At 39.7% G+C, this 24,846-nt stretch overlaps 3 protein-coding genes across 4 annotated transcripts; 2 read left to right on the top strand and 1 right to left on the bottom strand.

The window, feature by feature from the left end:
* Positions 1-1,820: 1,820 nt before the first annotated feature.
* On the top strand, positions 1,821-15,307 carry ctps1b (CTP synthase 1b). The gene is made up of 18 exons (XM_073484942.1): positions 1,821-1,981; positions 3,945-4,126; positions 4,394-4,564; positions 4,773-4,873; positions 6,279-6,395; positions 6,507-6,590; positions 6,993-7,073; positions 7,208-7,359; positions 7,632-7,764; positions 7,937-8,025; positions 9,587-9,681; positions 10,793-10,855; positions 11,007-11,050; positions 11,141-11,237; positions 11,332-11,387; positions 12,051-12,147; positions 12,403-12,547; positions 13,546-15,307. Exons 2-18 carry the CDS (start codon positions 3,961-3,963, stop codon positions 13,622-13,624), a joined length of 1,770 nt encoding a protein of 589 aa, XP_073341043.1. The 5' UTR covers positions 1,821-1,981; positions 3,945-3,960; the 3' UTR covers positions 13,625-15,307.
* rab42b (RAB42, member RAS oncogene family) lies at positions 13,581-20,768 on the top strand. Of its 2 annotated transcripts, none has more exons than XM_073484944.1 (3): positions 13,581-13,669; positions 16,944-17,166; positions 18,136-18,678. In XM_073484944.1, exons 2-3 carry the CDS (start codon positions 16,949-16,951, stop codon positions 18,584-18,586), a joined length of 669 nt encoding a protein of 222 aa, XP_073341045.1. In that variant the 5' UTR covers positions 13,581-13,669; positions 16,944-16,948; the 3' UTR covers positions 18,587-18,678. The 2 variants fall into 2 exon arrangements, with proteins under 2 accessions (XP_073341045.1, XP_073341044.1); XM_073484943.1 differs by lacking the exon at positions 13,581-13,669 and adding an exon at positions 16,478-16,771 and having other exon boundaries at positions 18,136-20,768.
* Positions 20,769-21,127: 359 nt separating this feature from the next.
* taf12 (TAF12 RNA polymerase II, TATA box binding protein (TBP)-associated factor) lies at positions 21,128-24,846 on the bottom strand. The gene is made up of 6 exons (XM_073484945.1): positions 24,688-24,846; positions 23,896-24,120; positions 23,337-23,414; positions 22,920-23,034; positions 21,626-21,714; positions 21,128-21,477 (listed from the first exon to the last, which is right to left on the bottom strand). Exons 2-6 carry the CDS (start codon positions 23,971-23,973, stop codon positions 21,442-21,444), a joined length of 396 nt encoding a protein of 131 aa, XP_073341046.1. The 5' UTR covers positions 23,974-24,120; positions 24,688-24,846; the 3' UTR covers positions 21,128-21,441.

Raw genomic sequence — 24,846 nt, 5'->3', positions numbered from 1 at the left:
TAATGTTTGTGCAACCCACTGATATGTTCACATTTGTACATGTCATAGGCTGATAACCATATTGACATTTCTACAAAACACGTCATATCGTGTTCACGTTACATGTTTACGACCTGACTTTCATGTCAGGAGATGAGTGGGGTGGGTGGCTGAGTTACAGGGGAGAAGGCAGCCAAGCCAGTGACTGCAGTTTGAGACTGCGTTTCAACATTTGTGAGCCTTGACACTACTTGATATCTTTAAGGAGACCTTGGTACTATTTCCAGCCATGTTTGTACGTTTAATTATGGAGTTGGAGCCAGAGGGCAATTAGCTTACCTTAGCATAAAGATTAGAGGTTGGGGAAACAGATTGAAGGACATGACTGTCAGAATCACAGAACTGTAGTGCTACATATGATGTCTATTTTAATAGTAGCAAAGTCAATCAATTTTGTATGAGCTCCAATATGATTTAGGTGGTCGAATCAGGTCATGTCCGTTTCCACCCTGTCAAAGACTGAAGTTATTTTGAGACGAATTTCATTCAATTTTAAGATCTCTCCACACTCTCTGGATTCTCTCTGGATCTCTGTGGAACGGTAAAAAAAAAACATACAACCATTAACATGCAAGGATGAGACTGTCACAGCTGACTATGGCCACAGTCAGACATATGACCAAAACACATAACAAAACATGGAATTTCATGGCACTATGTTGTCATCTGTATCAACAAACAGGAACATTTTGTAGATGGGTGATAGTGAGCACTGCCATACACAGATGTGTTTTCCAAAATGGTGTATTCAAGGGCATGGAATTACCTTTGAATTGCCCTCTGTTTTTTTTAAGATTGAAGAGAGATAAGCGAAGCACAGTACCTCTTCATGCAGGAGGTTAATGTGCGTCTGTGCTCACTTGTCAGATGTAATTGAAGGGAACAGCTTATGAAAATGAGGTGGCAGGGATGAGGTCTTTAATTAGATCAAGATCATGGACAGAAATGAATTAGAATCACCACTCTCATTACCCACAGCAAAACTGGAGCAGCACGACAGTGAATACATGAAGGGAAACTTTAATATCTCAGAGACAGTGTTACTATATAAATGGTGTTTTGAGGGACCATTGCTCTATTTTGTATTGCATATGAGGATAGTTATGCTTGCACCAGTGTTGATCTCTTTGTTGCCATATCTGATGCCTCATTTACTCCCCATGAAGTCACTGTGTGCATTATTTGTGAATAACCTTATGCATGTATTAAGCTCAATTTAGCCCAGATAAATGCTTAAAAAATGAAACATAGAACTCATATGCCATCTAGTGGTGAGACTGAACAAATAAAAGAACAGCAGGTGACAGAAGTGTAATCTAAAACAATACTGAGACTTCTTGAAATCATTAGTAATCTAAATAAATAAAGACATACATACATACATACATACATACATACATACAAACATAAAGTGTCCAAGAACAGTCATGACAAAGATGTCAACTTACTTACAAGGACAGGACATCATGATTAACTGATTCTGTTTCAATTAGGCTGATCAATTTCAATTTCTGTCCATCACACTATAATAAATTGCACTTGTATTGACCTTGAAATACTTCATCCTCTCAAATTAACGTGACGTCATGCGATGAAAACATAAGAAAAATGTGGGGTTTTTTTGTGCCCACAGTTTAGCCTGTCAGTGACACTTTCTCAGAACTCGTCCACCTGATTGGTGGACACTGTGGGGGCGGTAGTGCAGCGTCCGCCTGACAGTCTGAGAAAAGGGCATAGAGTTACCCATGATGCACTGAAACGGAAGTACACAGGCTGTACTGAGAGGCAGCAGTGGGTCAGTCAGGCTGTCCTACACGTGTTTTTTTTTTTTAACCGCAGCAAGAACTTGGAGCTTCGTAAATAGAAGTAGAGTTAATTACATTCACAGTAGTTAGAGAGACTCAGCGCTACTTAGCTTGCCGCCTTTCACTTTAGCCGTTTGGTAAGTGTGTCTTCTTTTAAATACAACCAGAGAGTCAGTAACTGCTTCAAATCCTGCCAAGTGCCATGTCAGTCGATGTTGTCTCGAAATTGGTGACAGTTATGCTAGCTGTCGTTGCAGTTAAGTTAGCTAACGTTAGCCAGAGGCTGCTGCTGCTGCTGCTGCTGTAACTTTAACAGCTAACGCTAAGAGCTGCTAGCTAGCTGTATCACATTTCGTTCACTAAACAACGAGAAGTCAGCAGAAGTGGTTGTGGAAAAGCTGTTTGAGGATCTCTATCATAGTGAGGCCAAACTTCCCCACTGCTTAAAAGTAACAGCTGTGTATAGTTAGGTTTTTAGCCGTCCGTTAACTTCTGACAGCGAGGACTGGCATCGTGGTACGAAGGTGACGGGGGCTGACGTAGCTGACCCAGAAAAGCTCAGGGCGCGCTGTCAACGGAATTTCCCGCCATTCATTTCAAATCTCGTGGCTGAGCACAGTTTTAAACATTGAATAGTTGTAATTGTGAGCAGCTTTAGACAGTTTACTTTGGCGTGCTACCTCTCGATTTTGTCGGATTTTCTCGTACAGTGTCACCAGGCGTTATGTGTCTGGAGTGACGCGATCAAAATGTAAACAACAAGGTAGACCCACTTCCTGCTTTTTAAATATAGTAATATTGACTTTAACCAAACCCAGATTAACTGTGTTATTTCTACATTTATGCCAGTGGCTACACATATATTACTGTATAGTGTATGTATATATATATGTATATATATATATATATATATATATATATATATATATATATATATATATATATCTGTACAGCGAGCAACATCCTCTGTCCTTAGACCTTCAGTTTGAGTGAGGAAAAACTTGCCATATTGAAAAAAAAAACACTTTTAACAGGGGGAGAAAAAAAAAGATGGAGGGAACCTGAGGAAGAGCCACAGAGGAGGGATCCCTCTCCCAGGACGGACAGACAGACATGCAGTAGATGTGGCATGTACAGAACAGCGCAACAAAATTGCGGTTTACAAATTTCAGTAACAATTTGATTTGCAATTATTTCATGAGGAAGCGACTGCATCCAACTTTAGACGTCGAGGATGCACACAGTATGTTTCAGTAAAAAACGCTGAATGTAAACAGGTACTTTATTTACAAGAAAACTCCAAATGACACCTTTTTTAAGACGCAGGAATAAAGGGAGTTAAAGAGGCTTCAAGTTTCAAGTTTGATCTGGTGGGAAACAACAACTTCTATACAAAGTGCTTCTATATATAAATGTAAGGATACATGATGTTAATTGGAATGATAAATTATCAGCCCATTATTAGGAAATTTACATTATTGGGTATTTGTAGGTATAAGTGAAATTCTAGCTGATAAATAGAGCCAATCACATGAAGCCAAATTGCTTTCATTAACTAAACAAGAACAGGATTTACAAACTGTGATACAGTAGGTGGCTGTTGTTGGCACCTTGAAAGTTTGTCATCCAATAATAAATACACAGAAGGAGAAGAAGAAGCGCAGCGTGTCTGTTCAAATGCTGCACCTGGGTGGAGGCACACAGCGTAGCCTAGAGAGCCAAGCGTTGTTGGTGGTGTGAGCATTTTTTTTTTTTTTTGCATTTATAAGAGAAAGACGACACACCTGCACTTTGCAATACAAGTTCCACAAGTATTCAGAGAGGGAGTTCAAACATAACACATTTTATAAGAGACAAGGAATATTAATGTATCTATCTTTACTCAAATCCTTTCTTACCCTCAGGTGTGCATAAATTACAGGAACAGATAATTATCAGTTGAAAATAAAGTAACAGCACACACCCTCAAAGAATGTACTGCATCAGATCGTTATCTCACATGTGGTCAAACAGGTTGAGTTCGATATGTGCCTGGGAAGGTTAATGTGAGTATTTTTGCGTGGTACTTACGAATACATGTCTCTTTGTTTTTTGTGTTAGGTCTTCTCGTGCCAGTATGAAGTACATCCTGGTAACTGGTGGTGTCATATCTGGCATTGGTAAGGGCATCATCGCCAGCAGCGTGGGAACAATCCTCAAGTCCTGTGGCCTTCACGTTACAGCCATCAAAATTGATCCATATATCAATATTGATGCTGGCACCTTTTCACCTTATGAGCATGGTGAGTAATTGAGTCCACTCAAGAAGCTTGTTTTCTGTTGTATTTGATACATCATCTGCTGTTTCATTCGATTTTGTGGTGTCCTGCAGTTAATATTTGACAAGATGTGGTGTGGCAGCATGATGCCTAGTAGCTGCCGGACAGACCACATTAAGCTGAATGGCATGGAGCGAGATATTTGTTGTCAGTGAACAAAGCAAGGAATTTCTCCAAGGATCTGCTGTTTCACTCCCCTTATGATAAATGGATATAATCTTTGTTTTGCAGGTGAAGTCTTTGTTCTTGATGATGGCGGGGAGGTGGATTTGGACTTGGGGAACTATGAGCGTTTCCTGGACATACGTCTCACCAGAGACAACAACCTAACCACTGGAAAGATCTACCAGTCAGTCATCAACAAGGAGAGGAGGGGAGACTACCTGGGCAAGACTGTACAAGGTGAGTAAGTCCTCCCCCTCCAAACATGGAAGCTCCCCTTGACTTGGTGGAGGTTTGTTGCTAATGCATGTGGCAACACACTTTGTATTTGCTCGTGTGTCTATACAACAGAGAATTTGGCAAGCGCTCTCTTTCTTATCTCAAGTATGTCCAGTGAGCTGTGTCGGTTGATTTTTATGTGACTTTTATCCTATAAATCTGTTTTCAGTCGTACCCCACATCACAGATGCCATCCAGGAATGGGTGATGAAGCAGGCCAGAATCTCAGTAGATGATGATGGTGTGGAGCCTCAAGTTTGTGTCATAGAGGTAAGCTGGTCTTAGGTTCAACTCTGTTCTCATCAAGCGGGAATTTATGTACAACTTCGATTGGCCCCTAACTTGATTGTGACCAGGGCATTTATTTGGTGTGTCAGTGAGATACAGAGGAAGCATCGGATCAGAGATATAACCAAGTACATTGCTGAAAGCAATAAAGTATTGGCTCTACTCTGCAAGCAGTCGGAGAAGCATAGACATATTGGTCTGTGAGTAGAAAAACAAAAAATCGAGAGATTTAAAAATGGATTTGTTGAGGACTATCTGTACAACTTCTCTTTTGTAAGCTTGGCTCTGCTTTGAGCCAGGGGAAACAAAGTCTACAAAACAAAGTTTTATTTTGTAAAATAAAACATCTGAGATGTGTGTCTGACTATCTACTGCAAACGTATCTCATATTTTGCATATGTGCAGCTGGTAATTCAATTCTAACCTTGTCATAAAACATTTAGAGAACCAGCACGTCAGTGCACAGCTTCAGTTGCTAAAGACCGCAAACATGTCTCAGCAGGATTTAGAGAAACTCTTCTGTGCATTTATATTCAGTAGACTCAACCGCAGTAACACTGTCTATACAGGTCTCTCTAACAGACAGCTACAGCTAATTCAGATGATATGACCGTGGATTATATCACTCCAGTTGTCATATTTTACACTGGCTTCCTATGCCTGAAAGAATTGATTTGTATAACAAAACGGTTGGATTTATATGCACTGAATGGTTGAGGCCAAACAACATTTCAGTTCTGCTGCTCTGTTATGATCTGTCCAGCCCTCTCAGGTATTCAGGGGCTTCAGTCTGCTCACTGTCCCTAGAGCCAAAACCAAACATGGAGAAGTAGCATTCTTTTGTACGCATGCACCACATATTTGGAACAGACTCCAAGAAAACTTCAGGTCTGCTTAAACTTTCAGCTCTTGTAAATCAGGGTTTAAACTTTTCTGTTTTAAATTGCAGATTGTTAAGTGAGACTTTGGGCATTTTATTCATATCATGGCACTGAACTGTATTTGTTATTCTTATTGTTTGTCTTATTCTATTTTAGCTTATTTTTTTATCTTCCATTTTATTTGTCTACTGCTCTTAAATCCTAAAATCCTATTCATGTCTTCCTTTTCTGTATTGCCTTTTATTTCTTTTATATCCTTTCTAAATGCCATTCTGCCTTTTCTCAAAGCACTTTTTAATTGCTTTTTTATTGAAAGAAGCTTAATAAATCTACTGGCTTTGTGTTGCCCTTCAGCAGTTCTTATTTTAATACATAAAACCAGTTCTGACAGTATTATAGGTGCAGTACAGTTGATGACATTTTGTTCTCTCCAGGGCTGTACCAGGGTTATGTAAGATGCTGCGAAAACAGCGTGTGTGTTCATGTATCCTGTTTTGTGTCAACAGCTGGGAGGCACAGTGGGAGACATTGAGAGCATGCCCTTCATCGAGGCCTTCAGACAGTTTCAGTTCAAAGTGAAGAGAGAGAACTTCTGCAACATCCATGTTAGCCTGATACCACAAGTATGGCACAAAATGTGATAACTGCAGGACCACTGCAACTGTATTATGATTTTTTCACCACTCATTTGTTTTCCACTCACAATAAAAGTCGAATTTGATTTGCATCCTCAGCCCAACACCACAGGAGAACAGAAAACCAAGCCGACCCAGAACAGTGTCAGAGAGCTCAGAGGGCTGGGCTTGTCTCCAGATTTGGTGAGTCAGATTACAGTTGTACGTATTTGTGCTTTCTCTCTCTTTTTTTTTTTTTTTTGCCTTCTTGTTTTAACTTCTCCTAGTTTGGCTTGACTGTTCAGCATTTATCCTGTTATATTATCTTCCTGAGTGTCCTGCTTTTGCTCTGCCTGTCAAATCACTTTGTAAACTCGGTTTTTAAAGACGGTTTATAGATAAAGTTTTTATTCTTATACTATTTATGTGTAGAAATCTATAACCAATAAATCTTGCTGACATATTCATCTCATGATGTACACAACCCAATGAACTCCAACATGAAATCTAAGGTATTATGTTTAGATCTTTAAATCCATGAGACTATACCCTAGTCCCATTGTATATTGTGATTTATAACATTAAACATTGATTTATTTCTTTTAGATTATGTGCCGCTGTACAACGCCCCTGGAAACGGCTGTCAAGGAGAAGATCTCTATGTTTTGTCATGTGGAGCCCACACAGGTGGAGTAGTGTGATAATTGTTTTTCTATAATAAAAATACAATTTATGTTGTCACCCCCATACATCTGCAGTTGTGGTTTTTATAATGTTTTATAATGCAGCACTTGTGTTAGTTTAAAATTCTTCTTTTTCAGGTGATCTGTGTCCAAGATGTCTCCTCAGTCTACAGAGTGCCTCTGCTGCTCGAGGATCAGGGTGTTGTGAGCTACTTCTGTCAGCGTTTGAACCTGCCTGTCGGCATAAGGCCCAGAAAGATGCTTGCGAAATGGAAGGAGATGGCTGACAGGTAAGAAATCTTGTCCGAACTCCTAACTTTGCTCAAGGTTTCTGAGAAAATGGACACAAACTTTTTACCCCACAGTTACGGAACCGTCTTTTTAATCGCTTAGGCACTTTGTCACTTCTGGGAATTGTGCTATAAACCAAAAAATGTTGAAACCTGGAAGTCCCTACAACATACTGTAGAGGATAAATCACTGAACGTCGAATTGTTCTTTGAGTAGCTGTGAAGTCATGATAATTGGTCAGTATTGTGAAGGATCTCCCTTTTATTCTCAGATCTGACCGTCTCCTGGAGCATGTTTCCATAGCCCTGGTGGGAAAATACACAAAGCTGGCCGACTCCTACACCTCTGTTATCAAAGCCCTAGAGCACTCTGCCCTCGCCATTAATCACAAACTAGAGGTCAAGGTATGGAGATATTGCACCCTTTTGTATTTAGTGTAGTGATCGCTGTATTAAGCATCACCGCAACACTTACATTTGGCATGACTCGCATTTGCATATATTAAAACAGTAGTCAGCCTGTGGACATGATGTTGAATGATCTCCTTCCGAATGATGCCGTTTGTTATTATTACAGTACATCGACTCGGCAGACCTGGAGCCAGCCACTCTGCAAGATGAGCCAGTGAAATATCATGAGGCCTGGCAAAAACTCTGCAGTTCCCAGTGAGTAGAGAGAACCACCTGTAGGCTTGGATGATTAACATTTAAAACGACTGATAATTAAGTTTTACACTGTGGTGATTCGATTTTTATCATGTTTGCCACATGATGGCAGTAGAGGGCTGTCATGCCCAGCAGTTTATACAGCTATACAATTCAGCGGACTTGTGCTTTGTACAAAATCACAATATTTTTTTCATGATGATTTATATGTTATGTCTGCAATGTGTGAGTCCTGAAGCTATTTCAAGCGGACATTTACACAGGACTGAAATAAAAACAGGCTTTTGGAGCATTGTAATTTTTTTTTGGGATGCATTAGTTTTAAATGTCTCTGGGGAAAATGTATCATCATCAGATTTCATACCACATAGCATCTAAAATGCAAAAAAACAAACAAAACAAAATCAAATGCACCCTAGATATCAACTTAGTTTAATAGCCATAATGTTATTGTTATGTGTAAGTATTTTATTGAACTTGGTCACAAGATTTAGGGCTGTTTCAATAGCTGTTGAGCGTTTTGCCCCTGCCACCTTCTATTCAGGGAAAATTGACTGAGCATTAAGCTCTTTTATAGCAGTGCCCTGAAATTACATTCATACAGGCTAGAAGGATACAAATATGGTAACAACCACAGGAAAAATAAACATATAGAAGTTAAAAATCCCAAAAAAGTCAATTATATTTAAATTGCTTAAAATTTTAAGATTAAAATTTAAATAGAGAGATTAGATTTAGGGATGCTCCGATCAGGGTTTTTTGCCCCCGATACGAGTCCGAGTCCTTTGATTTTTGAGTATCTGCCGATACCGAGTCCCGATCCGATACTCTTATAATACATTTAAAAAATTAAAAAGATCGAAGAAAACTATCCAAGGTGTCCCTTATTTTTTATTATATTTTACCACCCCTCGATATCCCAAATTTACATATCTGACAGTTTGCAACTGCATCGTTCTCGTCACTCACTTTAAAATACTTCCACACAGCAGACATGGTGCGCCACAACTCGCCACTCCGCTTCAAAACAAACTGGCGTGCTGGTCTTCTGCGCATGCGCATGTCGTAAACGGTGGTAGTAAATACTCATTTTATTTTTTTTATTTTGAATCACCAATAGCCCATATATCAACAATCTAATACAAATAATGACTAAATAAATATATATAAAACCGATCTCTGATCGGGTCGTAACGTCCGAGTCCCGATCGAGTCTTCAGTGGCGTGATCGGCCCCGATTTCCGAGTCACGTGATCGGATCGGTACAACCCTAATTAGATTAATGGCTTACGAGCAAGTGCACGATAATATCTCAGTCATCACCTTAAATTCAAGATGTAATAATGTGTTGTATTAATTTTTAATGTCTCTCTCTGCATAGCATCCCAAACAATAATATTGTACTAGCAGTAGTCTCTGAAGAGTCTACCTCTCGGTCTGTCATACTGCTGCTATCAGTAATGTTCCTTTTGTATACAGATGTATGATACTGTGTAATGTTTGTCTCTGGATTAATTTTAAAGATGTTCTGAGTCTGTTCTTGCTTTCTTTCTGCCCACAGAGGTGTGTTGGTACCAGGAGGTTTTGGTGTGAGAGGAACAGAGGGCAAGATACTAGCTATTAACTGGGCGAGGAAACAGAACAAGCCATTTCTGGGTAAGAAAGATTTCTTACTTCTCTGTCTCTTAAGATCTGTCTCCTCCTTCATTATATCATTTAGTAAGATTTCATGCTAGCCTGATGAAGTGTAGACAGAAAACATGTTGTCCCCTCCTATATGTTGACTACTATTATGATCAGCTAATGATTTTTGGTATGCAGCTTCATACTTGAATTACTGGGGATGTAACAAGGAACTTATTAGCCTACAAAGTACCAATATAAAACAAAATATAATTGATTGCATAAGTATTCTACCACTTTATTCCAACATATTTAAATCACCACCGGTGCAGCCCAGAAGTCAAGAAGTTACATATTAGTTTCAGTGCATCATGCTGTTTGGATACATCTGTGCAGCAAGCCCTGGAGGGTTTGTCAAGGGCAAAATGAATTCATCAAAATACAGAGAACTCTTGGAAGAAAAAGCTGCCACGGTCTGCCAGACGGTGACTCAGGATGAAATGTATTTCTCTGCCCAACATCAACCTGAAAAATAAATCCACAGCTAAACATAACGAAAAACAATGTCAATGATTTTCATAGCTGCGTACGAGTCCAGAGCTCAAATCAAATGAGAAAATGTTGCAGGAGTTTATAATTGCTATTCAGTAACGATCTGTTATGCAACTTTCCATAGTTTGAGCAATTATGCAAAGACAAATCAGAAAACATGTTGTGTTCTGCTCTATAAAGACCCACTCTACCCATAAATTCAAAGCTGAAATTGCTGCCACAGGCGACTCTCCAAAGGAAAGACCTGAAGGGCATGAATACTTGTGCAATCATTTGCTTTGTGTTTCATTTGTATGTAATTTAAGATCCATTAAAAGAGATTTTTATCTCACTTTGACATTAAATATTTTTGTTTAATGAGAAAAAAAATCTCAACTACATCCACTTGAGACATTCAAAGTTGTACAATATAATGGAACACGAAAAAATCCAGAGGTGAAATACTTTTTATAGGCACACTCTATTATAATTTGCAAATATAGTAGTGTTAGTCATATACGTGGTAGGGGATCTTGTTCAGTCTTTGCTTATTTATGAATCCTTACAATAGAACTTCATTATGCAAGGATCCTGCTGGTCTTGTTTTATGCAGGCGTGTGTTTGGGCATGCAGCTGGCAGTGTGCGAGTTCGCCCGCAATGTTCTCGGATGGGAAGGTGAGTAATTGCACAGTTCAGCCGAGGAAACTGTTGAAGAATTTGATTCCTATGGTTTCTAATTTAATTTAAAAAAAAAAAAAAGAGAGAACCTTTAGACATGTTGTGAGGTTGATATGAGCTTAGATCTGTTTCACTTATCTTATTTTAGATGCCAACTCCACAGAATTTAATCCAGAATCCGAACACCCTGTGGTAGGTTATCTTTTTCTGCCATGCTCATATCACGCCATATCAGCAGGGGCTTCACCGGAATGATTTTAACATCCTGTTGGATCTTGACAGGTGATTGATATGCCAGAGCACAACCCAGGCCAGATGGGTGGGACTATGAGGTTGGGGAAGAGGCAGACCATTTTCAGATCCATCCCCAGTGTACTGAGTATGTATCCTTCTCAAATTAATGGTGGACTGTTTGCTTTTTGGTCTTTTCCAGCTCAATTGTTTTTCTGATGACTGATATTTCATTCTTCCAGGAAAACTGTATGGAAATGTGGATTATGTGGACGAGAGGCACAGACACAGATTTGAGGTAGAGACCAAAACACGGTTTTAAAGCTTTTCGTGTGGGCTTAAAACTAGATCTTGTCTTCACATATGGATCTTTTTGAAACAGACTTGTCTCCTACCTTTGTTTTTTAAAAAAGAAAAAAAAAGAAAAAAAATCTGCGTATACGCAGAAATGTAAAAACAATTTCAAGCGATCATGCCGTGCCAGTAGGTGGCGATATAGTCTACATCAACAGTATGTCTAATACCAAAGAGGTACATTCTTGGTATGTGTAGTGAGTTTATTTTCCTTACGCAGTCATAAGATAAAAACACAAACAATAGCAGCTAATTATTTTGGTATTTATAGTTATTTAACACCTTTTTTAATTTTCCTTATATCCAATAGCTTGCTATTGTTGTTTCAGGCGCATGCTCAGTACTCAAAGCAGTAATCGGCATGCACAAATTGTTTCTCAAACACTCTGTTCTGCATGTACGCACGGATATACAGAAATGGGATTTTTGAAAAATCTTCCGAAAAAATACATTTTTGTATTTCTACTGATGTAAAACGTAGTTTGTGTGTGGACTACAGGCAATGTGCAATCTGTGTCAACCTCTAGGGTTGAAGTATTATATGATTACCTTGAAGCCTTATTCGTCAAAAACCTTCCCTGAATCATTTAATCTTTGCTCATTATAGGTAAACCCTGAGCTGAAACACCACTTTGAAAACAAGGGTCTTCAGTTTGTCGGCCAGGATGTGGAAGGAGAGAGAATGGAGGTCATTGAATTGGAAGGTGAGTAAAAGTGTCATTGAACACATGAATGCACATGCTGTTGTGTGATAATGAATACAACCTGCTGTATTCACCTGGTTGATCCTTTTAGATGTACTTTCAGCATCTCAGTTTCTTAAACATGCAAATGCTTTTCAATGAAGTGTACATGTGTTAGCATGTGTTTATGTACAAGTCATATGCTAACTGTGGTATATGTACCCTAATGTATTGGAGGTCAGCAAGTTCATACTAATCGACCTGTCTTTGTTCCAGATCATTGTTACTTTGTTGGTGTGCAGTATCATCCAGAGTTCACCTCAAGGCCCATCAAACCTTCTCCTCCATACTTTGGTCTCCTGCTGGCTGCTGCAGGAAAACTCCAGAGCTACCTCACCAAGGGCTGCCGCCTGTCTCCACGGTAAGTTAAAACCGCTAATATACTGTATAATGCTCCTGCAGCACACAGTTATTTTAGTGCTCTATATCCATTTTTCTCTGCACTAGCAATCATTTCAGAATTAAATGTAAAGATCCTGATGCACGCGTTCCTTCGTCCGCTAACGAACTGATAATACCGATCCACATAACAATTCAGAATCCAGTCTGAGGTTTTTATATTCCCCCGGGCGCTAACATCAGCAGAGCTGGTAGCCAAGGATGCAAGCATTTCAACAATATTTGGACATTCCGACTTGAAAGGAAAACATCTTGGATTTGACGTTATCAACGCATTTCATGCCAATTCATACCCGCCGCCTTCCCTTTTTTAAACTTTATGAACAACACAGTAACATTAAAAAAGAAAGTCGACCCTTACAAGCCACAGCCCTACAGCGCCCCACAGTGGTCATGGGACGCCATCACATAACTCCAAGGCTATTTGTTCCGGCAATGGTTCTGGTATCTTACCAGTTCTGGACTCTATTCTGGTATCAGTATCAGTTCTGGTATCAGTATCAGTTCTGGTATCAGTATCAGTTCTGGTATCGGCAGATATCCAGATTCACCTATTGGATCAGATCAGTACTGAAAAAGTGGATTTGTGCGTCTCTAATTTAAACACTTGGAACATATCTTTTCATATTCAGTCTCTTAAATGTCAGCTGAATGGTTGAAATGTAAGATTCCCCCTATCTTTGACTGGGGCATTACTTACATACTAAGTAATGTTTACAGGAGGGTATTATTAATAATGCATTATGCATTCTCTTCCTAACATGAGTGGAAATTTATGAGCATATTTTTATTTGTTGTCATAACCTACACTGCCTTATTTTAATGCAAAGTAATTACATCTAAAGACCCATGGGTATTACAGCTACAGTTTACAATGACACTATATCATCATTGTATTTGCGATCCCTGTCAGGCATTACTGCAGTAATGCTCATTTTATGTCTCTATCCTCCATCGCAGGGACACTTACAGCGGCAGCAGTGGCAGCAGCTCTCCTGAAGTGGACATCGCCGAGCTCAAGTTCCCCTCTCTTTTCTGAGACTAAAGCACGTGTAGTTTTTGTGTTTGTGTGTCACTCGTGCAGGTAAATGCAAGGCTGGCCTGCCCCTTTACTGACACTCCAAAACCAAAACTTTTGTTGAACTGTTTTTAGACTCTGATTGGTACAATATGTTAATAATTTATGCTCTAAATGTATTATACCTTCTGTGATTTTATAAAAGTAAAGGGATGTCTTGCAGCTAACTCTGTGGGGGGTGTAGAGTTGCTGTAGTAAGCAAAGTGTTTTATGGAATACCTGCATAGAAAACTTTTTTTTTGAATGGGAAAAAAAGTATAGGTATATGTGAGACAGAGAAGTCAGTACTGTATACGCAATGTCTCAATTTAAAGATCACGATGCTTGAGGAAAATTGTGAAGAGATGGATAGTATACATTGCAGTTAGGTACAGAAACTTGTGACTCGCTCAGAATAAGCAGATCAGTCTGCAGGAAGCAACAGTGACAAAAGGTTGGGGTCTGGGGCAATCATGGGCACATTCAGCCTCAACAAAACGTAGCAAACTGTTTATTTAAATGGAAAACGTTGATCGGTTGAACACTGTGCTGGGTTATACAAGCACACTGCCTAGTCTGCCTGCTTATCATGGTGGGGTTTATATACATGCTGCTGCTCATTGGGTAACACTTTTGACACACCCACCAATAAGAGAAGAGGTACCTCAAAGTCTGTTGCACACCGTTAAGAGGAAACATGAACATTCCTCAGGTTCGTTTTTGGTGCAGCCATCCTGCAAATCACTCATTCAGTCCAGTGGATGAAAACACAGAGAAGTTTATGACTTCATACAGTTGTTGGCGAGTTTTTGCCTGTTAATCGTTACAGTTACATATCATGGATACAGTTGCCTCTTTGAATTGTTATTGTCTCTTACAAGTTAATTTTATGTATTAATGTATTGCCTCCTTTTAGGTTTAATAGCTTACATATTAAATTAATTCGGGTAACGACACTAAAGTGCAAACTACATGCTTTTCTGGTTTCAAATAATCTTGCCCTGTGATGCATGGATTGTGCATGCAAATCCATATTGCAAGATTAAACTGGACAATGAAAATGTGCTTTTGTGACTGTAGGTTATATATGAATTTTCTGTTGTAGTAAAGTGAATAGATTAGTTAATATGAAAATGACACTGAGATGAAAATTCTGCATGAAAGTTGAAATGGGCAAACTTGTGCACTTCTTGGTGTTTTGCCTTTAAAGCTGAAACCGTCAGTTCAGCTTGTATAACTTGTTTGAAACCTTTCACCTGCTGACATCAACAAACATGGTTTTGAACTTGGTGCCATATCTGACCCAGAACTTCCTGAAATGAATCACACTGATTCACAGTCATCTGACAGTCCCACCAAAGCGAGTCAGCAGTATCAAGTGAAAAACAAAGCTTGGGAAAAGAAAAGTGATGTCTTTTTAAACTGAAAGAAAAACATGGATTTGATCTCAAAACATCATTAGCAGCCAACTGTAGATGACAAGCTTCCAAGTTAGATTTCCGCTTTAATGAGATTAAACGATTGCTGACAATGCCTTCATGTATCAGCTGGTGGCCCACGTGTTTGAAAAAAAAAAAATGCAATATTTTCATACTTATGAAATTCGGGTGCATATTTGATGTTATGTGTGTTTATTCTGAATAAATATATTTTTATTCCTCTTGACATCTGGCCTTTATTCTGGTCTAGTGGAGTTTAGAGTGATTGCAAGTTCTCCGATGACAATGTGAAACTTGAGTTTTGAAGCAAAACTGTAACAGGACATACACTTGGAGAGACTGAAAAGCTATATATTCACTGATAATACTATTTTCAGGGTCTTCGCACTTGAAACCACCGGTGCCCACTGTATTTATTTATATTCCACATTAAAAGTCTGAAGCCGCTCTAGCAGCCCCTAGAGGCTGTCCTGCTAACTAACCCCCCATATATAAAAAGGCTGCATCGGAGGTTTATCGAAATTATGTAAACAAACCATTAACGGAACACAATTACTTTGATTTAGTTGTTGTCTGGTGATTCTCTCTAGTGGAAAACTCAATCAATCTGGGAGTGATGCCGGTGTCTAATTGTACATTTAAAATGTTGATTTATATTTTGACCACAGATTGAGCCTTTAAAGGTCCAATTTGTAAGGGAGTTGATTCTTTGAGTCTCATTCCCAACTCGTCGAATACTGATGCTTCAGGATTGCATCTGACTCTCCCTACAGTCCCAAAGTGTCTGGGTTTGATGAGTTGAAATACAGACGATGAGTTTAAATCAACTTTCTTACAAATTGGACCTTTTTAATGACTTGAGCCTGTGTTTAATAAGCCACTAAAATAACCACAATGACCAAATGAAAAATAAATAGACATGTAGTCATCACTGAAAGAGTTGATGTAAATATAACCTGTGACAAACCTATTGAATTACATATCCTGAGCATGTCCTAGCATTTCCCAGGGAATATAAAGCTGCATTGTTATCAACTTCCCCTTTTAGGTGGAAGTGTTCACGCTACGGACGAGACCATAAAGTGATAAAAAAATTGCTGCAAATTGTCTTGTCAAACAGTTGCCCACATTACCCTATGATTGGTAATGATGACATGCACTTGTGAGCTGGCACCAGCAGGAAACTGCAAGGTTTGCCTCGATATGGTATCAAGTGCAACTACTACTTCCCCTTAATCCACGCCCCCCCTCCCTTGTCTCCCACATCTGTCCCTCCCTTTCCTCAGCTGCCCTCCCTGCGTCCTTGTGCTTTCGCCCCACCTTTTGTCAAGTAGCGACAGGCAAACTTTAGGAGGCCACACCTCCGTGCAGCACACACTCATGCCCATGCTTACAGTAGCAGTTTAGATCAGCAACTCAGATGAGTACTGCTGCGATACTGGGATCTGCTTTGTGGGACAGATTAGTTTGTTTTTAGAGGATTTGACGAACCACCATGGGAGTGAGGCGGATAGTTGTGCCGCAGCCTTCACTGGAAATAGGAGTTTGGGGATGACTGTGAACACAGACTGCGCTACAGATTGTGACATTTACAAGGAGTGGCTGCTGTGGTTGTTTCTCAACATTTGGAGTATCAAACATAGGGAGCCCATTGGTGGGAAGCTGGTGTGAGATTGCCAGGCTCTTACAGGTTTAATCTCCTTTTCTTTCTCTATCCTTGATACCATCTGGGCTATTCCTCCTAAATCATTCCTAACCTTAGAATCTTTTTATAATCCTGCAGTGTTGATCTTATTTTTCTTATTTTCTTCTCAAGGCTGTAACCTCACAAGCTGTTTTCATCCCTCTTTTCCCACTGCCAGCAACAATGGACCTGACTTTGTGGCAGTACCAGTTCAGGATCATCATGCTGGGGGACTCCACAGTTGGCAAGTCCTCTTTGCTGAAGCGCTACACTGAAGACTTGTTCCTGGAGACCATCAACCAGACGGTGGGTGTCGACTTCTATGTGCACTTCCTGGAGGTGGAGCCGGGGGTCCGCGTCAAGCTGCAGTTCTGGGACACAGCCGGGCAGGAGAGGTTCAGGTGAGGATGAACCCATCTTGTGACGTCTACACTGACGTCAGTCATAGAGTTTGGATTCTTTGCTCTGTTGGATGTCTTACTATTTCAAAAATCCCGTCTTTATATGCACCAGGCCTACTTGCACTGTCCTAGGCCTCCTCATTAGAACAAAGAACACCATTCTTGCGTTGAATATTAAAGAAATGACTCGCAAGCATGCAAATATACTATCTAAATAAACTACCACCGGTTATTCCATTCACATTGGAGCTGTTCATCAGTGTTTGCTTTCAGCTACGACTTTGTATCCACCCTGTCAGCCTCACAATTTCAGTGTGCAGTGTGTACAGAGATGCACTGTGTGTAGTGCTTAAAGTGGAAACGGCATTCTCCTTCCCGCTCAGGATATTTAATGAATAAAAACTAGGAGCAGCGTGTTTCGTTCTGTCTCTAAATTCATTATTTCAGTTCTCCAGTTGAGTGAACCGTGGCAAATTGCAAACTGTGCCTGTTTGTGTTTACCTCCTCCCTGTGTGGTATCTGTAGACGGCTAATCCCACATGAGTCAGCTGAAAGCTCAGCCAAAACAGGTTTGTTTTCATACAGAAGTAAGGAGAAGTAAGTTTTTACCAGCTGGCATCTGGGGGGACCCTTTGCTAAGCCTTTCCTTTGGTTCAAACATTCAGTGACTCACGGGGGAACTACGAGCCTCCTGACAGTTTCATGATTAGGGTTCGAAAAACAAAGCGGTTATCAATTTCTCACAGAGACACAGACTCTTTGTCAATCAGCTTATCTATAAAAGCTCAGCTCAAACAGTGCAGAGAATCAGATTATTTGCTCACTGGTACAGGAATGAAGTTGGTATCAAAGTCTGAACTCTGCTCTACTCAGTGAGGGTGTTTGAAGGCTTTCATCTGTTGAAATTTAAAACCTCCCATTCCTTCCTCCTATTTAATTTTCCTGACCGTGTTTCTCTTCTTTCCTCAGGTCAGTGACCCGTTCTTATTACCGCAACTCAGTCGGAGGCCTGCTGGTGTTTGACATGACCAACCGAGCCACCTTCGACCACATTAAGGAGTGGCATGCTGAGGTGTGCGAGCGAGTGCAGCCACACAAGGTCGTGTTCGTCCTGGTGGGCCAAAAAAGCGACCTGGACGCTCATGAGGAGAGGGCGGTGAGTCGGCTAGAGGCTGAGAAACTGGCCGGACAGCTGGGGGTGCCCTATGTGGAGGTCTCTGCCAAGTCAGGCCACAACGTGAGGGAGGCCTTCGAGCTGCTCACTCGTCGGGTCTACCAGGGTCTGCTGAGCGGAGAGGTAGAGCCGCAAGAGGGCTGGGATGGAGTCAAGTGTGCTGCACCACAGGCGCTGCAGTTACACAGAGCCAGCCTGGCACAGCCCAGAACACCTCCCAAGAACAACAAGAAGTGCTGCGGTTAAACTGTGGACTGATGGTGGTTCACCCATATACACTCATGTTACTGTGGAACCAAACCCATGAGGTTGGATTTGTGGTGGAATGTCGCTGTAACAATGTGACCACAATGAAACACTGATTTCTTTTTAAGACTGGTTTAAGGAAACGTTTTGTGACTTTGAATTTACAATACTTTGACATTCCAGAAATGGGTGAGGAAATAACTTTGGAAATGCAGGTTTTGTGTAATAGACTGGGCTGCTTTGGTCCCGACTAAAATATCCATAAAACCTAAAAAAAAAAAACTGTTGGATGGGTGACACTTTGCACAGACAGCCATGGTACCGAGAGGATTATTTCATTCGTACTGTCTTTTCATGTAACACCACCATTAGGTTGACGTTTGTTTTTAGGTCAGATGTCTTGATGTCTGTTGCATGGTTTGCTGTGAAATTTGCTACTGATGTTCAAGGTCTTTTCATTTTTCATCTAGGTCAAAATTTACCAACACTTGTTTTTTGTTTTTTTCTACATAGCTGCGAAACTAGTGACATTTCCATCCGCCATCGTTGTACTTGACATGCTAACATGCTAAATGAGCATTGTAAGTAATTTATTGGGACTTCAAGACCTTCACAGTGCACTTTACAGTTCTACATCCGCTACATTTGTCTGGCAGATTAGACTAGTTATTTTGAAATGAGTGCAACCTTAAACATCTAGCAGTGAATTAAACAAAATACATTACTGCAGCAGTTATATAATCTAAAAAACATCAGATATAATAGTCAAACACCGACAGCAACCATTTTTCTGCAGAATGAGCACTTTTATTTTTCATACTTGTATATTATATATTTTTTCTTGTGTAAGGTTTCAATGCAGGTCTTTCTCCACTTTTACTGGAGTTTTTTCAGTGTGGTATTCTTACTTTTATTTAAGGATCTGAGTACTTCTTCAACCACTGCAGTAGTGGTTGACAAACTGGGGGTCTTGATACCCTAAGGCAATGTTTGACTACTTTTTTAGAAGGGACACATTTGATAAAAAGTGATAAGGGACCAGACTTTCACATTCCCTAAATACCACTATTTTTGTGCTTAGCAACAGATATAACAACGGGCCAGTTAGCTCCCTGATGAAATGATCAAAGGGCCGGGCTGAGGTTGTTAACGTGCTGCAGTCGGCCCACGGGCCCCAAGTTGAATAGGTCAGCCCTGAGGGGTCTAAAGATACATCTCAGTGGTTGCAAGATAATTCAGAAAAATCATATATTTTACAATTTCTTATCAGTTTGTACTTTTTTTGTATCTCTTGGAGTGACTGCACTGAGAGAACATTCTCTTTTTTCCACTGAACCCATTCCTAGACATAATCTATGATTCTTATCTGTTATCTGTCCATGGCTGGCCACAGTTCAGGTGTTGTTCCCCCTGGCTCAGATTAGAAGCATCACCCTCGGCAATTGTGAATTAATCTTTCTGGGTCTGATTAGTCTGGAAAAGGCATCGTTGCATTACCAGTAATTGCACAGAATCCTGCGAGCGAGTCGTTGTTTTCAGGTGCTGTTGTTGAAATTAATTCAATAAAAACTCGGGGGTGCCTTTGGATATTGCTCTTTTGAAATGTTATGACAGGTTTCTATAGCAATTACTATTCATCTGGCTGATGAGCAGCCTCCTGTGTGTCTGCAACCAGAACGCAGAGAATGTCTTTTTGCTACTAAGACACCCAGATTAAAGATTCACTGACAGGTTAACTGGATCTCTGCAAGTACAGACAGTGAACTGATTATTTTTCATTATTATTTAACATGTTTTTCCATTTATACCTTTAAAACTTCAGTGTAGTCATGAATATTACAGCGCTTTTTAAAAACTACTGAGATTTCCAGTCATGAGAAAAACCTCTCAAAAGCACAAAGACTGAATCACTTTCAAATGAACATCAATAGGTGAATGTTGTTTTACATGAGATAAGGAATAGTAAGGAATCCTTCCTTACAGACTCAAATATAACTTTCTTATATATGTAAAACCCTTGGCTAACTTATTCTCAGTCAGGTCTGGCAATAGATGCCATACTCGAAGATGTCTGCTTGTTTGATGTTTTTTTTTTTATTGTTTTTTAATCGGACATTGTGAAAAGTCAACAATATTTTGATGCAATTTGCTGAAAGAGAAATAAAAATAACATTTACACGGATGGTTGAAATAAATGTGTTATGTAATAAAACCTACTACATTCAAAAACGATACAAACAGCACATTACACGTCTAACAACAATTTACTGTATGTGTGGCCACCATTTGTAGTAGGAATTTGGAATTATAGACCCTCTATTTATTAAAAGAAACTATAAATCAACAGCATTGTATGATTAGAGTGGGTACACATTGGGGCTATAATCTCTTACATACTCAATGGCTATGATCAGCTATTCTTGGTAAGATAACAACAAATACCAATTTTAAAAAGGAGGCAGGTGAATCGGTAACATTCACATCCAAATGCTCTCGTATCAAAAGGTAAACTGGATACAACAGTGATCATAATCCAGAAAGAAGTATTCCAGTAAATGTTTATTGACAAAAATGCAATGAATAAAGTTCTGCCAGGCTTAGCTTAATGGCAACGAAACATAATCAGAGACGAGACTTACAATATTGTGTGACGGTGCTGGCAAAACACTCAAAAGTTAGAGAGTCAAAACGATTAAACACTATCTAATGTCCAAAAACAAAACAAAAAAACCCCACCCAAACCATCTTTTTCGTCGTCATTAGTCCAAAAAAGTCCCAGTTGACAAGGGAAAAACAAAAAACAAGAAAAAAAGACAATACACAGAGTGGATACAAGATATTAGCATACAGTCGTGCTACTTTTTGGTTGTCTTGCGGATCAGCGCCATTCTCTGAAAGGAAAACAAATACAAACAGTTAGGCTTGCTGTGTGTTCATTACAAGATTAGTAATCAACAGTTGTCATCGTTTCTCTACATGTAGCATTAACAGGAATATTCTAACACATCCAACAGAAAAACAAAGCCTTCTACTGCTCACCTGTTTGTGAGCCTCTGTGGTGCACGCCTTCTTGAACGGCCGGATCTCGTCTGAGCCATAACCAGGAATCCACATGTTCCACTGGCGCTCTAAGAAAAGCAATGCACAATGTCAGCAGAACATCTCATGGCCATTCAATTAAACTGGGCATGAGCGTGCAGCTGTAAAGAGGAAGCAGATTGTATCGACTCTGGTCAGTTGCTTAGCTACAGAAAATACTATGAACAAGGCAGAGGATCGTGACTGCTCTTCACAGAATACTCTTGGATAACTTGTCAGCAAAACATTGTAAGCAACCATACTTGTCTCTCTGTTGCATCAGCGTATTATGAATGTCCATTTGTCTTTCTAAATGTAACTTAAACATCATCCATTCCGTCAACATACAAACTCAAATATCATAACAAATCATAAAAACTGCGTGTTCATACTTTCCAGTGATGCCACAAACACAGATAAACAGGTGTGTCTGCGTCATCAATTCAAAATATCTGTCGCCTAGATGTAAACACTGAAAACGGAGTTTCTGAACACCTTCACCCTGGAAGGAGTTTTCAGCAACCTGTCATTTACGTGTATGTTGAAATGTAGAGAAAAAGCTTTGTTTAAAGAAATACCTTTGTATGTGTGTACAGTGACACAATCCCAAGACACAACCTCCATCTCTTTTCCAAAAACGGTTAATACTATTGTCAGTGGTCAACGTGAATAATTTCAACTTCAACGACTGTCTTGGCTATTTCCCCTTCGCTCTTATCTGAACAAAGCCAAGCTACAGTGAAAACGAAGTCCCTACCAGTGATTTGGTTGGCATGCTGGCCTAAATGTATCTGGAAATTTACATTTTCTGGCTGAACACTTGCAGACATTCAAGGAGAAAGTGGGATAAAGTTTTCAACCTCTTTGTCTCGTTTTCTATTTGAGATGCCAACTGTCAAAAGTTTTTTTTGATTCAAAAGGAATACATTTGCTAATATTTTAGTTGCATAGAAAGTTTGATCAAAAAAAAAAAATTACATTCAAAAGTAGCTGTCATACTTGAATACAAATATCACCATGGCAAAAAATTAATGAGATAACACTTCGGGTAAAAAAAATGAATGACTCACACATCAAGCAGTCATGATATGCAGGATAGGGTATTAATTTTGTCCTGAGCCTGTCATATTAGAAGCAATTATTCCCTCTAGTAATTACAGGCTGACCATCAGATAATTTATAGAGATTTTTTTGTGACCCTTTTGAAAAAGATTAGATATTATACAACCCAGAAAAAAAGCCACCAGCAACTCACCGAGATGTAATTGAACATCCTTCACCTCCAAGGTGTTGGACTTGCGATGGCGTGCCAGTTGACAGGCTGCCGTCACTACACTCTCTATAAAGTCATCTGCAATTTGTAGCAGCATCTGAAAAGAGACAGACATTTTGAAAAACCATCAATTGTGTGCAGTGAAAGAAAGCAATCCTCCACAATCCCTCATATTATTTCAGCTTCTCACATCATTTATCATGCAGCCAGACTTTCAATACAATAACATTTCCAAATGATGGATGTGGCAGTAGGTTCGGGCAGCTTGAAAGCAACAAAAACAAGATGCACGCTGTATTCATTTCAGCCCAGACATTTCACTGCTGCTTTTGTTTATGCTTATATGTAATTAAAAAAAAAATAAAAACATGCTGATGTCATTTAAAACCACTGACAGACCTCCTCAACGTCCTCATCCAGCTGCTCGTTCGGATCGATTTCTCTCACCAGATCCTGCAGCTTCTTCTTACTGAGCACCTGGAGAGAAAGCAGATGTTTCCATTCAGTCAGTAAATAAATAATGGCCCTATAAGCACAAATGACAACAGAGCACCCACAAGGCTTTTTTTGACATTTAAAGCAAAGACCCACAAAATTGTTGTGGATCTATTGGATATATGTATAAAATATCTCGTGTAAATATAAAATCTTCACGCTAAATACAGTTACAGAAAGACCAACCTCAGCATATAATCAGCCACTAGTCATATTAAATGAGGAAAGCAATGGAAAACAAGATATAAACAAGGCAAATTTTACACCAGTGGTGGGGCTGTAACTATAAGACTTGTAGAAAACTGCATAACCTACCTATATGATGATGCAATATATCATCACACGCACATTAAGTTTAAATATGCATGCAAAATGTCACTGCTTCTAATCTACAGCATGAGATTTGTGCAGCGACCCGGCCCAGCAGCATCTTCGGGTTTAGTGAGTAAGAAGCTGGACTGACCTGAGATCCCTCCGGACTACTTCTGCCAGCAGGTCCAGGGGTCATAACCTTCACTGCTGTCGCGGTGCTGTTAGCCATGCTGGTGGCAACAGGGGAAAGTGGAAGGAATGTGGGAGTTTCACAAGAGGCAAAAACTGATGTCTGTCTGTGTCAGAGTCCTGGGTGTCAGTCCAAGATGGGCACAGGTGTGATGGATTATGTTTGATAAGGACCACGTCCGGAAATCTGCGGAAAATAGTGAGAAATAACACAAATCAGCATCACAGCAGAATCTTAAATCTGTCCTAATACATAATCCTAATCTATTTTTGTCTATATATTTCACTTTGTCATTTTCTGTGGTCTATTTTGTTCTATTTATTTTTCTATTCTTAACTCCCGATTGTATTAAACTCCACTGCTGATGTTTTTAATCTTCTCCCCCATATAAAAGACATTGTGATATTGTAGTATACAGTAAATCAGGATTACTATTAACGTCAGCTTCAAGACACAGGCAGAAACTTAGTCGGAAAACATCGCTGTTGTATCCACTCACAATATTCCCAAAGATAGCAAAATACCAACACACTCGTACAATAAAACAAGACATGTTCACGTTAAACGGCTGTGCAGCTTTAACAAACGAGGAAATGGCGTGAAATACCGCCGCTAACAAAACGTTATATGCTAAAAACAATAGCAGCTACCAAGCTTTGAATTTAGCCGGACAGGCTAACATTAGCAGCTAACCTAACGGCGCGGCTACAAATCCGCTGCTCGCTAAAATTACACGCTAAACGGCGAACTTACCCAAATAAACAAACACTATCTGTCCATGTTTCGGCTTCGTCGCGACGACAGCGAGTGAGTTTAACACAGAAAGACTCGCTCAAATTCACACAGCACAGCTAGAAGATTCACCGAGGATTTTTCTCCCCCTCTACTTCCGCTTTATTTATGTCTATTTCC

This window comes from Pagrus major, chromosome 17 (assembly GCF_040436345.1).
Source record: "Pagrus major chromosome 17, Pma_NU_1.0".
NCBI classification, from domain to species: Eukaryota; Metazoa; Chordata; class Actinopteri; order Spariformes; family Sparidae; genus Pagrus; species Pagrus major.
This window is presented reverse-complemented; position numbering and strand designations above follow the sequence as displayed.

Bases quoted from the DNA above. Each gene is read 5' to 3' on its own strand.
- ctps1b (XM_073484942.1), top strand. From the start codon at position 3,961: ATGAAGTACATCCTGGTAACTGGTGGTGTCATATCTGGCATTGGTAAG. The intron at 4,127-4,393 runs GTGAGTAATTGA...TTTGTTTTGCAG, and splicing joins CTTTTCACCTTATGAGCATG to GTGAAGTCTTTGTTCTTGAT. The intron at 11,388-12,050 runs GTAGAGACCAAA...TGCTCATTATAG, and splicing joins GGCACAGACACAGATTTGAG to GTAAACCCTGAGCTGAAACA.
- rab42b (XM_073484943.1), top strand. From the start codon at position 16,949: ATGGACCTGACTTTGTGGCAGTACCAGTTCAGGATCATCATGCTGGGG. The intron at 17,167-18,135 runs GTGAGGATGAAC...TTCTTTCCTCAG, and splicing joins GCCGGGCAGGAGAGGTTCAG to GTCAGTGACCCGTTCTTATT.
- taf12 (XM_073484945.1), bottom strand. From the start codon at position 23,973: ATGGCTAACAGCACCGCGACAGCAGTGAAGGTTATGACCCCTGGACCT. The intron at 23,035-23,336 runs GTCTGTCAGTGG...GTCTCTTTTCAG, and splicing joins TGGATGAGGACGTTGAGGAG to ATGCTGCTACAAATTGCAGA. The intron at 21,478-21,625 runs GTGAGCAGTAGA...TTTTCCTTTCAG, and splicing joins CCACAGAGGCTCACAAACAG to AGAATGGCGCTGATCCGCAA.